This window comes from Heteronotia binoei, chromosome 12, assembly GCF_032191835.1.
Source record: "Heteronotia binoei isolate CCM8104 ecotype False Entrance Well chromosome 12, APGP_CSIRO_Hbin_v1, whole genome shotgun sequence".
In the NCBI taxonomy this organism is placed as follows: Eukaryota; Metazoa; Chordata; class Lepidosauria; order Squamata; family Gekkonidae; genus Heteronotia; species Heteronotia binoei.
The window spans coordinates 41,197,184-41,211,285 of NC_083234.1; the positions used below are offsets into that span (position 1 = coordinate 41,197,184).

The following is a 14,102-nucleotide window of genomic DNA, read 5'->3' on the forward strand; positions in this document are numbered from 1 at the left end:
CATTTAAACTTCCGGGGGGGGGGGGGCTGAAGTTCTCCCAGGATTACAACTGATCTCTAGATTACAGAGATCCGTTCCCCTGGAGTAAATGGCAGCTCTGAAGGGTTGGCTCTAGAGCATCACAACTCTGCTGAGCTCTCTTGCCTCCCTGATGTCTACCATCTCCAGGCTGTACCCTCAAATCTCCAAGAATTCCCCAACCTGGAGTTGGCAACCCTAGGCAGGGAATGCACAGCACAGTGAGCAGAGAGCCATCTCTCTCTCTGATATCTGATACAGCCTAGCCAGAGCTACGGGCTGAGAAGTCCCTGGCTGAAAGCTTGCTTCTGCCACGCCTTAACTTCACCTTTCTTTCAACCGCAGTGTGGGGATGTCAAGTTATCTGCCTTATCAAGTTGTCGTGAAGCACACTAACCACATAAAAAGCACTATAGTGCTGTATTGTTCCTAATTAGTCCCAGAGCAAATGGGCTGTTGTGAACAATGTGCAGATATGCAAGAAATGGACTAATTGGAACAGGAGTCCCCAGTCTTTTTGAGCCTGTGGGCACATTTGAGATTCTGACACAGGGTGTCAAAATGATGAAATGGCTGCCACAGAAGATGGAGCCACATACACAGAGGAAGCCCAAGTGCAGAGAGAAGAGGCGTAAATAAAAATACACTGGGCCCTCACCTGAATAGCCCAGGTAAGCCTGATCTCATCAGATCTTGGAAGCCAAGCAGGGCTTGGATGGGAGACCCCCCCAAGGAATACTAGGGCTGGGACACAGAGGCAGAAAGTAAGCCACATCTCTGAATGTCCTTACCTCCCAGCCCCACTAGGGGTCGCCAGACGTCAGCCATGACCTCCGGACACGCAGACACACATGGACACATTTAAAAATGAAAATTAAAAATAAACTGAGAAGAGGAATGAGAAAGAACAAAACACTGTGGTGGCAGCTGCCATGCAAGCAAAATTATTTTAATCTGCATAGACAGGAGGGCCTGGCGTGACTTGGTCCACGGGGCCGCAAAGAGTCAAACTCGACTGTGCGACTGAACAACAACAAAGACCAATCAGATCTTCAGTGGCAAATCAGAAACCCTGCTGGGCAAGATCCCTGCCTGGCCCCACTTACTTTCTAAAAATACTTGGTGGCTGCTCAAGAAAGTGAATGCACCACATTGGGAACCCCTAAACTTGGGATTTGTTACTTACATTTGGTCAAATGTCCAGAGTTCTAAGTGCAGCTCCTGACACAAGAAGCACGACTTCATGGTTTTGGCCATGCAGTCCTGATATGATTTGCACTTCTAAAGCTGTTGACCCAAAATTGCTCAGTGCCCCTGCCTTTTCCATTGTTTTCTTGTGCAAGAGAGAGAGAACAATGCCTTATATTTGTATTATGAATCAAGTATTTGTACCCCACATTCCCATTTAACATACCTGAGGTAATTTGCATCACTATTAAAAACTGTACCAGTGAAAATGAAGCTGCAAGGTACAAAGCACTCAAGCAGCAGGAATCTATGTCAGAAAAACCAGAGCAGAAAGAGTCTAGAAGCAAATAGTGTGCTAAAATTGATAGATCTGAGAGCCTCTCCCCCCAAAAGTCCCAGAAATAACAGTGTAATCAATATAATACATTAATATTAATTGTGTGCTGTCAAGTCACCACAAGGCAAGAGATGATTAGAGCTGGTTTGCTATTGCCTTCCTCTGCATAGCGACCCTGGACTTCCTTGGTGGTCTCCCAGCCAAATACTAACCAAGACTATAGAATAGATTAGCAGCAATTCAGGCAATTCAGACCCATGTCAGCAAAACATCTGCAATCCTCAGACTGTGTGAGGCTTTCAAGGTAAGAACCAACTTTTTGAGTTGTGCCCAGAAACAAATTGGTAAGAAACTTACTAAAGTTTCCTAGCTGTCTTCAGAAGCAGACAGCCCCATAAAGAATGTGTCAGATTTACCTTTACAGGAATGAAAAGTTTTCAAGCATTATTTTTTTAAAAAAAAAAATATCGGCTGTGAATTCACCATCTGCTTTCTGTCTCCTTTCTAGGAAACCTGGTACTGGCAGGGAGATGACAGCAACGACCAAGTTGTCCTGAGTGGAGTGAAGTGTTCTGGAACAGAAATGGCTCTCTCACATTGTCGGCATCACGCTCTTGTCCACTGTCCCCAGGGAGGGGGGAACTATGCAGCTGGTGTCTCCTGTACAGAGGGTAAGTCATGGGAATTTTGCTTTTCATTAAGTTGGGATGGTACCCAAGACAGAGGCAGGCCATTTCATGCAATCATAAGGCCTTATCCCATGTAGCCACCATGAGGACTTTGACTCAGATGTGCACCTGGAGTTCTGTGTTGGGAACTTAATTCCCAGCTGCATGTGGGCCTAATTCAGCTTGGGACCACTGACCAATGAACAAAGAACAGCATATAGATGGAATTCTGTCTGGGGCAGTGATGCTCTGTATTCTTGGTGCTTGGGAGGGGCATAGTGGGAGGGCTTCTAGTGTCCTGGCCCCACTGGTGGACCTCCTGATGGCACCTGGGTTTGTTTGTTTTCTTTGGCCACTGTGTGACACAGTGTGACAATGGGCCATTGGCCTGATCCAACATGGTTTCTCTTATGTTCTTAAGAAAGTGTGTTCAGCACCATGTTCCTGACAAGAACCAGCACCAGGGGGCTGTTTCCAACACTGCCATCCTCCCTGGACAGTAATCTCTGGTCTCCAGGCCCTGCCAAGCCTTTTTGCTCCAGTGAGAGCTAAGGGAAAGGAGCGATGTCACAACACTCTGGGAATCCACACATCTGCATGCTAAAACCATAAAAGATGAGCTGATTCCTAGAGGATCATGATGTCACTTCCAGATACAAACTGGAAGTGCTGTCAGTGCAAGTACCATCACAAGATTTGAAGTCGCAGCATCCCATCCAGTCCTACCCTCCCTCTCCCCTTGTTCCCTTTGGTTGCCAGTGCTCTACTAGCAACCTGAGATCTCAAGCTGCAGTTGGGAAAGACCTTTCTCTACCAGAGTCCAGTCTGTCAACCAGATACCTAACTAGATGGACCAGGGACCTGTTTTGGTATAAGGCAGCTTCATGCTAGATGGGATTCCTGCCATTAATTCCATAATGTCTATCTTATTTCCTTGAAATGTTAATGACACACAATGCATAGTAACTTGTTATGCCTGAAAACAAACAAAAAGAGTGTGAACTGGACAGAACTGAACTCTTGTTTAGGTTCTCTTCCTCTGAACCACACTGGCAATCTTTTTGTTCTTCTCTCACTGCATTCTATATTAATCAATCCAGAATGTAATCCTGATGTGTTAGAAGAACATGCACATGTACCCCTTTCCCCCCCCCAAGCAGTAATATGAGTTATGAACTTCAGATGGTCATAATGGTCATTTTATGTTATTCCAGTTAAGGCATTTTCCATGCAGCTGAAAGCCATATCAGCATGCAAAATATTGTTCCCCTGCTATGATGCCAGAAAACTATCAGTGTTCAATAGAAAGCAGCTCCAGCAAATGTTGCTGTTGAGAGACTGGCTCCCAACCTGACCTAAAATCCTGTGCTCTGGAGCAGGTGATTCCTAAAGATGTTTGTTTTCAGTTTCCTTTTCTTGCCCCCAGCTGCTGCTGACCTCCTTATCAATGCCAAGGAGGTGGAGCACACGTCATACCTTGAAAACCGTCCAATGTACATGCTGCAATGCGCACTTGAGGAGAACTGCCTGGCCTCCTCGGCTGTCAACACCTCTGTTGTCACTGGTTACAGGAAGCTCCTGCGTTTCTCCTCCCAGATCCATAATGTCGGGCAGGCAGACTTCCGCCCTAGACACGGGCGCCATGCCTGGATTTGGCACGAATGTCACAGGCAAGTATTTGGTCTTCCCCTTCAGTGTTGTAGATTGGGCAGATGGAAACCAGGTATTACCTAGAGTATCACCAATTGAGGGACTAAAGGAGAGCAATAAATACAGAGATAGTTTTGTGCTGCTAGATTATGGAGGTTCATTTATTGAAAGAGTTTACTGAGGTATACAGCCTTGTAGCTGCTGGAGTCTTCCAGAAATCTGGCCTGGACTGACGATTTAAGGGACCCCTGAAGTATTATTGACTTTTACTGCATCCACAAAACATGATGCAAATACAAGTTTTCTCTACCACCCACGGTGAAAGATTACTGTACTTCTTGAGCCGCTCTTCCTACTGCTGCAATAACAATTAACCAACCATAAGTCAGGAAATGTCTCATAACCCATCTATTGATATGGAAAAGTTCCAGATAGAATATTATGCAAATATGGTGAGCCTGGTGTTAGAACCATCTTCTCAGGCTACAGAAACCATCTCCTCATGTTAAGATGATCTTAGTCTTTATCTTTTTATTCTCAGAGTGTTCACTGCAGAGTATTCTGGTGCTGTTCTGCCTTGGATTTCCAGTTGGCCACTGGGGGGGGGGGACAATGGGGGCATCATTTGTGCACTGGTGTAACATCACTTCCAGGATAAACAAGGAAGTGGCATAATTGCATCACCATAATGCCTTAGAGTTTGAATTTAGGATTTTAAGTCCACCCCAGAAGTGATATCATACTGCGGCTCTGACAGTGAATTTTGGCACATCTCTGCTGAGTTCCTTTCCTTCACTAAACTCTACCCTTCCAATGTCTCAGCCCCAAATCTCCAGGAATTTTCCAATTTGGAGTTGGTAACCCTAATTATGGTCTGTCAGGTGCTTGACAATTTGCCGGCCACTATATTTTTGCAGGCGTAAGCATGCTGCAAGTTTAGGCACTTTGCCAAGGCCCTGGTAAACTGCCAACTTGTCTGGCAGTTCACATACAGCTGGGTGGGTCACAAGTTCTCCAGGGCTGTCCTAGCTTAATTCCACAGACTACCAAAAACCAAGTCACATCACAGCCTGCCTACAAAGGGCTGTGCCCTCTGACATTTCCAAGCAGGCCATGTTTAAGTGAGCCTGCCTGTGTATTTAAACAGGTCTCTGTTTGTTCAGAGGATTACCGACTCAATTCCTCTTCAGAATTTCCAGTCTGTAAACACTATAACATAAACACCTTTTTTGAATTATACAGACATATTTTAGGAACATGGTCAGACCTAAAGTTTAAACTTTTTTTTTTTTGCACTGGAAATAGCCCAAGCAGTCAACTTCAAAGTAAATAGTTTAGAAGCCTCAAAATACCTCCTCTTCCTCCTCCTGTTCCAACGGTCTCACTCTATTAACTGTGTGCTTCTGTTCAGGACACGAAAGCGGGAGGAGGGGGGTGGTCCAGGGAAAGCCAGGTAAAAGCAAATGAAGAACCCCTGGAAGAAATTTTAATCACAGTGATTTTTTGATCTTTATATTCCTATAGAAGAAAAAATGCCTTGTTCCTCATTTTGTGTCAACACAATTTTAACAAGAATAAATACATTGGCATATTAGGCATTGCTACCTGATCCTCAGTGTCAGATGTTTCCAATTAAGCCACAATTTATTTTTGCAGATGAAAAAGGGCCTTACTTTTCAGTCACTTAGTTTCTGTAGCTAAACTGGGAAGTGTTCATTTTGATGTAATCCTATGCTTGGTTCTCCATATGCATAGCAGAACAGAAATCAGGCACTGCTTAGCAGAAGGGCTTACTGTTGTGAACTGGCAAAGTGCCTAGAGGGCTGACTTTAGTTATGGAGTCAGCTGTGGCTCAGGGAATGCCATTATCTCTTGGGCTAACCCACAAATGCCATGTAGGCTTTTCAAAGTAAGGCATTTCCACTGTAACAAACAATATCAATCAGATGTTCAAAATTACCATATTTCCCTTTTCTAGAAGTATTCCATTAGCAGCACCAGTAAAAATTATAATTAGGGATGTTAGGCCCATACCCACACTCCCTGGGGATTGGTTTGGGTCAGGGCCAGAAAGGGGAAAGACTCACGCTGCCCATCCCTAAACATTGCAGGAATCTCCAGAACTCTAGAATGTTGCAGGAGGGGTGGGTTACTTCTGGGTCTGTGCCTGGAAGTGATGTTGAAACATCAGCAGCATTGTTCCCCTCCCTCCCTGCCCCTCCTGCTGTTGACCAGAGGGAAGGCAGGGACAAGAATTCCCACACCTTCAGTGGACACTATGGGCGTTTTCGCACAGGGCTTACCCCAGAGCGACGTCCCTCTTCACCGCGCAGCGTCTGTGCGGATTTCGCACCAACTGCTCCGCAGAGCCGTGAAGAACCGCGGCTTTTGCGTCGCAAATGTAAACTGGTTTTTGGCGGTTTACATTTGCGATGCAAATCCGTGGCACTTCGCGGCTCTCCCGGGTTCTGCGGAGCAGTTGGTGCGAAATCCGCGCAGATGCTGCGCGGTGAAGAGGGACGTCGCTCCGGGGTAAGCCCTGTGCGAAAACGCCCTTAGTAATCCTCAGGGGTTTTTTTTTTAGAGGAACTCCTTTGCATATTAAGCCACACACCCCTGATGTAGCCAATCCTTCAAGAGCTTACAGGGCTCTTAGTACAGGGTCTACTGTAAGCTCCAGGAGGATTGGCTACATCAGGGATGTGTGGCCTAATATGCAAAGGAGTTCCTGCTACAAAAAAAAAAAAAGCCCTGGCAATCCTAATTATAATACTTGGATTAAGCACAACTGTAGTGCTTCCTTCCTCCAAAGACCTCAAAGATAATTCTTTCTCAGGCTACCAAACTACACTTTCCAGAATTTGCAGGGAACCATGATTGCTAAACTGCTATAAAACCAATGCAACGTCATGACTTCTTTCATTGTGTAGAAGCCATAGATAATGTATGCCTGAGACATGGCACCTCCATGTGGCAAAGAAGAGCAACAAGAGGCCAAACCATCAACTATGTAGTTACCAACTTCCAGGTGGGGCCTGGAGTTCTCCTGAAATTAAAACTGACCTCCAGACTACACTACACTCCATCCTCCCCAGGCATTGCTTCAAAATCTCCACAAATTTCTCAAGCCACAGCTCACATTACTGTGTCTGGTGAAGGTCGGTTTGGTGTAGTGATTAAGAGTGGCAATCTCTAATCTGAAGAACCAGGTTTGATTCCCTACTCCTCCACATGCAGCCAGCTGGGTGACTTTGGATCAGTCACAACTCTCTCAGAGCTGTTCTCTTAAGAGCAGTTTTCTCAGAGTGCTCTTAGCCCCACCTACCTCACAGGGTGTCTGTTGTGGAGAGAGGAAGGGAAGGAGATTCTGAGACTCCGAGTCAAGGGCAGGGTATAAATCCAATCTCCTCCTCCTGCAGTGTCATGGATCCCCAGTTATGGCTTTATATAAGCAATTACCCACATAGGCTAGTAAAGTCATTTTTGCATTTATTTATTTGCAGAAACTGTGCCGCTTGATCTTGTAAAGGGGCGTGTCACATATTCAATTGCTTGGCACTAATTGACTGACAAATCCCATTTTTGAACCTGACAGGGTACACAATAGGCCAAATGCACTTAGAACCTGCAGCCCTTGACCGTGTGACACATCCAGCCCTGGTGGTCTCTCTCTGCTCCTGACCCCCGCAGCAACTTGGTAGGGTGATGGAGGAAATGTATCAAAAATCTCTGTCACTCTGACACTCTAATGGCATAGCATCAATTCTGGAGCATAGCTGGAAGTGACATCATTATGTTAACGCAAAGTTTCTGGTGAGCCCTATAGCATTGATTCAATGCAATGATGTCACTTCCAGGCTCACCCTGGAAGTGGTGTCATACTGTCAGAGCTATGGCGTCCCCATTCCTCCTCCCCTCCCACATCTCCTTCTGGGGGCCTCCCAGTGGCTGGCAACCCCAAATCCTGGAGTAGAATATTCCCAAAACTTGAGCAAGCAGTGAGCAGATATAGACCTGGCTGGCCTTACCCATTCTGTTTTGCATGAACTCAACCATCCCTTTATTTAGGACAGAGTGATGTGGACGCCTGGATGCAATAGCCACAGCTCAACCAATGTCTTAGGGGTAATTGATTTTTAATTAGGGATTGGCATGAACCAAGAACCTAGAAGCAAAATTTGTCATGAATTTTGCCCTGTTTATGGTGTGCTAACTGAAATTCATGATAGGTCTCCCGTCATGAACTTCCACAAACTCTTAAAGTGCTTTGTGGCAGCGTTGTGGATAGAGCAGAAAGCAGTGTTTTAAAAAGACCCCCTATTGTACACATCACCACTGCCCTTCTACTGGCAGCCCAAGCACAACCCCTCCCAGGCAACATTCAAAAGAAGGTTGTTAATGGTGATTTAGGTTTTCAGAGTTTCTAGGTAACAACACTGTGGATTTTTTTAAAGACAGCCTGATACCTGCTCTTCTTAATCAAAGACATTGGCTTCCCTTCTGTCTCACAGGCATTACCACAGCATGGAGGTGTTCACACATTACGATCTGCTAGACCTCAATGGCACCAAAGTGGCTGAAGGAAACAAAGCCAGTTTTTGCCTGGAAGACAGTGACTGTGCACCTGGTACGTACATTTCTACGCGCCCCAATGGCTGGGGAATTAAATAAGGATTGCAATGGATTTGTTTCACTGCTGTCATGTTTTGTATGAGAGTAGCAGAAAGTCCCAGGCCCCCTGTGCACTTAATTCTTTATATTCCATGGTGTAGCAGAAGTTGAAATTATCATCAGAAGCCTTTCTCCATTTATCCCCAACATCAGAAGTAAGGAATGGATCTACTGTAGGGCCTTTTTAATGACTGCACTCTTCTTACAGAGCTCCCACCCAAAGGATGTTTGCCTGGCATCATAGACAATAGACAAAATCTTTTATATTTACATGTGACTTTGGAAGTTATATTGGAACATCATATAATTATATAATCCATTTTTCTGTTAGTTCATCTTGGGAGTCTAGATTCATTTCTCCAGAATCAATTGGCCTGTTTTAACAATAGCTAGTTATCAAATATATAGCCATTTTTATGGTCTGGAGAGTTTGTTGGTCCTACAAGTATGAGGGGATCTTGAGTAATAAATTATGTCCCAAAGACCTGGTCACCTGGAGATCAAAATAGTAAAGAGTTCTTGTAGCATAAAATTTGTTAGTCTTAAAGGAACTACTGGACTCTACTATTTTGCAGCAACAGACTAACCAGCTAACCCCTCAGGACTTGGAGATCAGTTGTAATCCCAGGATCTCCAGCCACCACCTGGAGCTTGACAACCCCTGTGATGCCCTATCTGGAGCCTCTTGTTGATCCTTGCAAACTAGTTGCGTGCAATCAGAGCCTCATGCTGCTTACACAAAACAGAGGAACAAGGCTGGTGAAAAATGCTTGATGCCAGCCCACCTGGGATATGATGGAGCTTGATAAATACTTGGAGAAGCCCAGCTGCAACAAGTATTATGCTTGGATGACTACAGCTATTCTCTTCCTTAAAGCCGAGCAAACTGCCAAGGTCTTCTAGATGCAACACTGTGGCTGATGTTCCCTTTGCATCTGCATCCCTTCCTTTTTTTAGGCATCCAGAGACAGTATGGATGTGCCAATTTTGGAGAGCAAGGAATAACCGTTGGGTGCTATGATGTGTACCAGCATAATATTGACTGCCAGTGGATTGATGTTACAGATGTCCCATCAGGAGAATACATCTTCATGGTTTGTTGTGATTCATCAAAATAATAGCTCACCTATGCCTCCAGCCATCTTAGGGCAATGATACCTAGGGTAAGAATGTCCTCCCCTCTTAACAGAGACTTAATGAGGTGTTCATTACCTGGGGATGTTGTTTGCCTCTGTGCTATGAAAAGCTTCCCAATTCCACACATTAAGTTTCTATTAAAGGGACAGGAGTTTTTTCTCCAATTCTACTGAAAAGACTAGTGATCCCTAACCTGGTGCCTATGTCAACTACTTCCTTTTTCCCCAAAACAATATTTCAAGAGGTGGCTCAAAGAACCCAGGAGGCAGCCAGGTCTTCTAGATGCAACACTGTGGCTGATGTTCCCTTTGCATCTGCATCCCTTCTTTTTTTTAGGAGGCAGCACTTTTTGTGTTTTTAAAAAGCACTAATTCAGAAAGAGGTACCTCCACCATAGGAAGATGTTTGACTAACATCCAGAGACAGTATGCTGGCTGGGGCTGATGGGAGTTGTAGGCAAAAAAACATCTGGAGAGCTACTGTTGGCCACCCCTGATTTATTGGAAGGGGGAGGGGGATTTGCTATTTAGTTCCAGTTCTTGGATCAGTTTGCTCCTAGAAAACTCAAATGCAGCACCTTTATCGGTATGTTTAGATTCTACTGAAGCTTTTCTGCCAATCCTTTCCTAGATCAACGTCAACCCACAGCAAGATGTTGCAGAGTGTGATTATTCCAATAACATCATGACATGCCAATGCAGGTTAAACTCTCTACGTGTCTGGATGTTCAATTGCCACATAGGTGAGTAGGAAAAAGGGCTGAAAAGATGTGTTCTGCTCTGTATCAAATTGGTATGGAAGTACCTGACAAGGACGCTTCATGTGTATGGCTTTCTGTCACATGACATGCAAGCCTGTAGAAAGGTAAAGGTAATCCCCTGTGCAAGCACCAGTCGTTTCTGAATCTGGAGCGACACTGTTTTCACATTTTCATGGCAGACTTTTTACAGGGTGGTTTGCCGTTGCCTTCCCCAGTCATCTAGGCTTTACCCCCAGCAAGCTGGGTACTCATTTTACCAACCTTGGAAGGATGGAAGGCTGAGTCAACCATGAGCCGGCTACCTGAACCCAGCTTCTGCCGGGATCAAACTCAGGTCATGAGCAGAGCTTGGACTGCAGTACTGCAGCTTTACCACTCTGCGCCACGAGGCAACCAATCGTAAACTTAAATCACATGAGTACATGAAGCTGTCATATACCGAGTCAGATCATTGGATCATCTGGCTTGGCATTCTGTTGACTGGCAGCTGCTATCTAAGCAGTTAAAGGTTTCCTCCAATACCTGAGGTCTTCTTCATACAAAGGGTCTCCACCCTTTGTCAAATGATGGAACACATGAGTTGTGGGCTCAGCTCAGTTTGTTTTATTAAGGACCATGGTCTTCAGCCTTCCCCATGTGCAGTACTTTCCCACCCTGAAACAGTTCCAGAGGAGACTTTTCTTGGGCCTTTCAGGTTTCCCCAAGTATCCCCTACCCCAGGACTGTTTCAGATGTGGAAAATGGTGCAGGGAAGAAGACTGAAGTCTCTTTTCCACATGCACCACAGTCCAGATCTTAAATCAGGCAGTACACGAATGGGAACAGAGGAAAACCCACATCTTGCACGTGATTGTGTTACATTTGACACAGCATGGGGGCTCCACATCCAATGTGTGTGTTCTGTAATGCATGGAGGATGGAAATGCCAAGGAATGAACCAATGTGCAACTTTGCTGTTGCCCATCCATCCCCATTCTCACTGAAAGACAAAGCTGCCTTAGACCATTGGTCTGTCTGGCTCAGTGTTGTCTCCTCTAGCCAGCAACAGCCCTCCAAAGTCTTAGGAAGAGGAGGGTCTTTTCCAACACCTGCTCTGTAAGATATGGTGGGATAGAACTTGGGACCTTCTGCATGCAAAATATGGGCTCTACCACTGAGCCCCAGCCTCTCCCCTATCACACCATGTCTTTCCATTTTCTCCTCTCCACAGCCAACTCCTTCAGTGAAGCAATAGAAGAGAACTTTAAGCACTTCAAAGGACTTATGACCAACCTGGTGCCCACTCGATAAAGAGAAACCCTTAACTTCAACCCGGTTATTTAAGGAAGGACTATCTTTTCCCACAATTTCCCTGACCACTGCACCGAAACCTAAAGTACTCAAGCAACCAACCATGAACTTTCAAATTAGCGTTGTAAGTTATTTTCAAGAGTGTCCTGCTTTATGGTCTTCAACAGCAGAAGGAATAGGGTTGGTTCTTACTTCATATTCATTCCAGCAAAACAAAGGTTTTGCACTAAGTGTCTCATTTCCCCTTGTCGTACACCCTAATTTATTCACCAGGAATTGTGCGCAAACTCGTGCGCCATATGTTCAACAAAAGGCGGCTAAACCAGCCCAACAGCCCACATTAGGGGTTCAGATGCTAGCAATGTGTAAGGGAATTTATTTTACACAGCAACTGCCTTTATGTTCAGTCCCACTGAAGTTTGAGAAGCTGACTCTGTACCACTGATGCAGAACAGAAATTTCCAGAGTTCCCATGACATACAGAGGTCTCAAGAATGCTTTAATTTCTTGTACTTGTCAGCCACTGATTTCTTGGACCATCCCTTCTCCAACAGCATATTTGACAGCTGGCTTCAATGCACCAAGGTGCACAAACATCTATCGGTCAAGTTATTCCTTACATTTTGGTTTAGGGTGCCAGTAGACTGTGAATTGTTCTTCACCCAATAAGCTGTTCACCTGCCTGCCTTTGACTTGCATTCCCCTGTACTCTGATCAGTGCCTGTCTTCTTTTCTCCACATTCCCCTATCCATAAGGAAACATAGTATATGAAACATGATGTACTCGCCAAAGGTTAACTAATTTATCGGCCCTCTGCCAGAAGGGTTCTTCTGGTGATGTCAGACTATCCTGTGATATCTTTTTTAATTTTACTGTTACAGTTGCACACAACATTGGTAAATTCATAATGGTGCTAGACCCCTGTACCTCTCTTTGCTTGAGGTCATGCGTTAACAGGATTGCAGACATACATACGCACCTACTTGAATAGCCTATGGGTGCATTTTGTAAACCTCCAGAAAACAGAATCAGGTTGGCTGCAACTCTGAAGCCAGAATTATCTTTGAATTGCCTTGCTGGACCAAATTAAAATCTCTCTAGTCCAAAAGCAGCCATCCAGCTGATGCTGGATGCCCAGAAAACAAGACACGGGGAGGTGATGGCTTTGCTCCCCAGCCTGTTTGTTCTCAGTATGAGGCAGAGGTCGACTGTCTCCAAGCACAGAGGTTCAGATATCTTTGCTGCCACCTGCTGACAGCCTTTGCTTCTAGTTCCGTTGTCTAGAAGGAACTATTAGTCCTTCTAGTAGTTGGTGTTGATTAAGGAACTACAAATGGGATTCTTCAAGCCTAGGCAGAATACACAAAGATCCTTTTAGGTTTCCCCGTTTTTCACAGAAACCCTTGTTTGCCCCCTCCTGCAGCTGAAGGACTAGACACACGCCTTCAAAGGCTACCAACCTGGCTGCATAGAGCCCAGCAAGAGTAAATGCAGCAGGTTCATACCTCCTCCACTCCTTTGTGAAACAGGAGTAAGAGTGACCAGGGAAGGGAACTGAGATACAATAAAAGAAACAGCATAAAGCACTGCATAGTTAAATACTATGCAAATGACTAGAAATTACACTTAGCAGCTGTGATTTGCAATAATGCACAAGTAATCTGCCAGTATCTGATCTGGGTTTTTTTGTCATGTGTAAACTACCTCGCAGAGGTGTTGTGAAGTTAGTGGCCAATTCAGGTGACCATTCTTGGACCAGGCATTCATTTCCTCCAGCTGGGAATGTGTATCAAACTCATGGGCCAGGAACTCAAACTAGCACTTTTGTATGTTGCCTGCAGCAACTGTTCCTAGTGGTGCACACATCAGAATGGCAGAGTGGAGGCCAGTGTTCCCTCTAAGCTGAGTTAGTGTGAGCTAGCTCACAGTTTTTTAGCCTCCGGTTCACACACATTGTCTTAGCTCAGGAAAAATGGCCCCAGAGCAAGCTAATTTATGCAGTAGCTCACAAAGAATTTTTGCTCACAAGGCTCCACAGCTTAGAAGGACTATTGGTGGAGACTCAGCTTAGCAGTGGTGACAGGGATGAGTCTCCAAGTGGCTCTACTGCAATTGGGCTGGCAGGAAACAACTGCAGCATCCCTTTGCACTACAGGATGCAAATGGCACCGGTGCATCACAACTGTCGTTGCATTTCCCATCATCTTTCCAGCCAGTTTGCCACTCCAGGAACTCATTCAAGTGATTGTTATTCATGTGCTTCTGCAGTCACAGCATGCAAAGAGTCACAGGCTGGAAGCTGCTATCTCACCAGCTCTTTTAATGTGACCTACATTGCTACATGGAATGGAGGATAGAGCTCAATAGCAGTGGCTCCAGCAG

The 14,102-nt window shown here is 45.2% G+C and overlaps 1 protein-coding gene across 1 annotated transcript in view; it reads left to right on the forward strand.

The window, feature by feature from the left end:
* LOXL2 (lysyl oxidase like 2) overlaps positions 1-12,106 on the forward strand; it is a 123,367-nt gene extending 111,261 nt beyond the window's left edge. The window contains exons 9-14 of the mRNA XM_060251867.1: positions 2,052-2,214; positions 3,638-3,881; positions 8,373-8,488; positions 9,490-9,626; positions 10,300-10,411; positions 11,640-12,106. Coding sequence (XP_060107850.1) covers positions 2,052-2,214; positions 3,638-3,881; positions 8,373-8,488; positions 9,490-9,626; positions 10,300-10,411; positions 11,640-11,719 — 852 coding nt within the window. The 3' untranslated portion in view covers positions 11,720-12,106. The remainder of the gene's footprint in view (positions 1-2,051; positions 2,215-3,637; positions 3,882-8,372; positions 8,489-9,489; positions 9,627-10,299; positions 10,412-11,639) is intronic.
* The last annotated feature ends 1,996 nt before the right edge of the window (positions 12,107-14,102 follow it).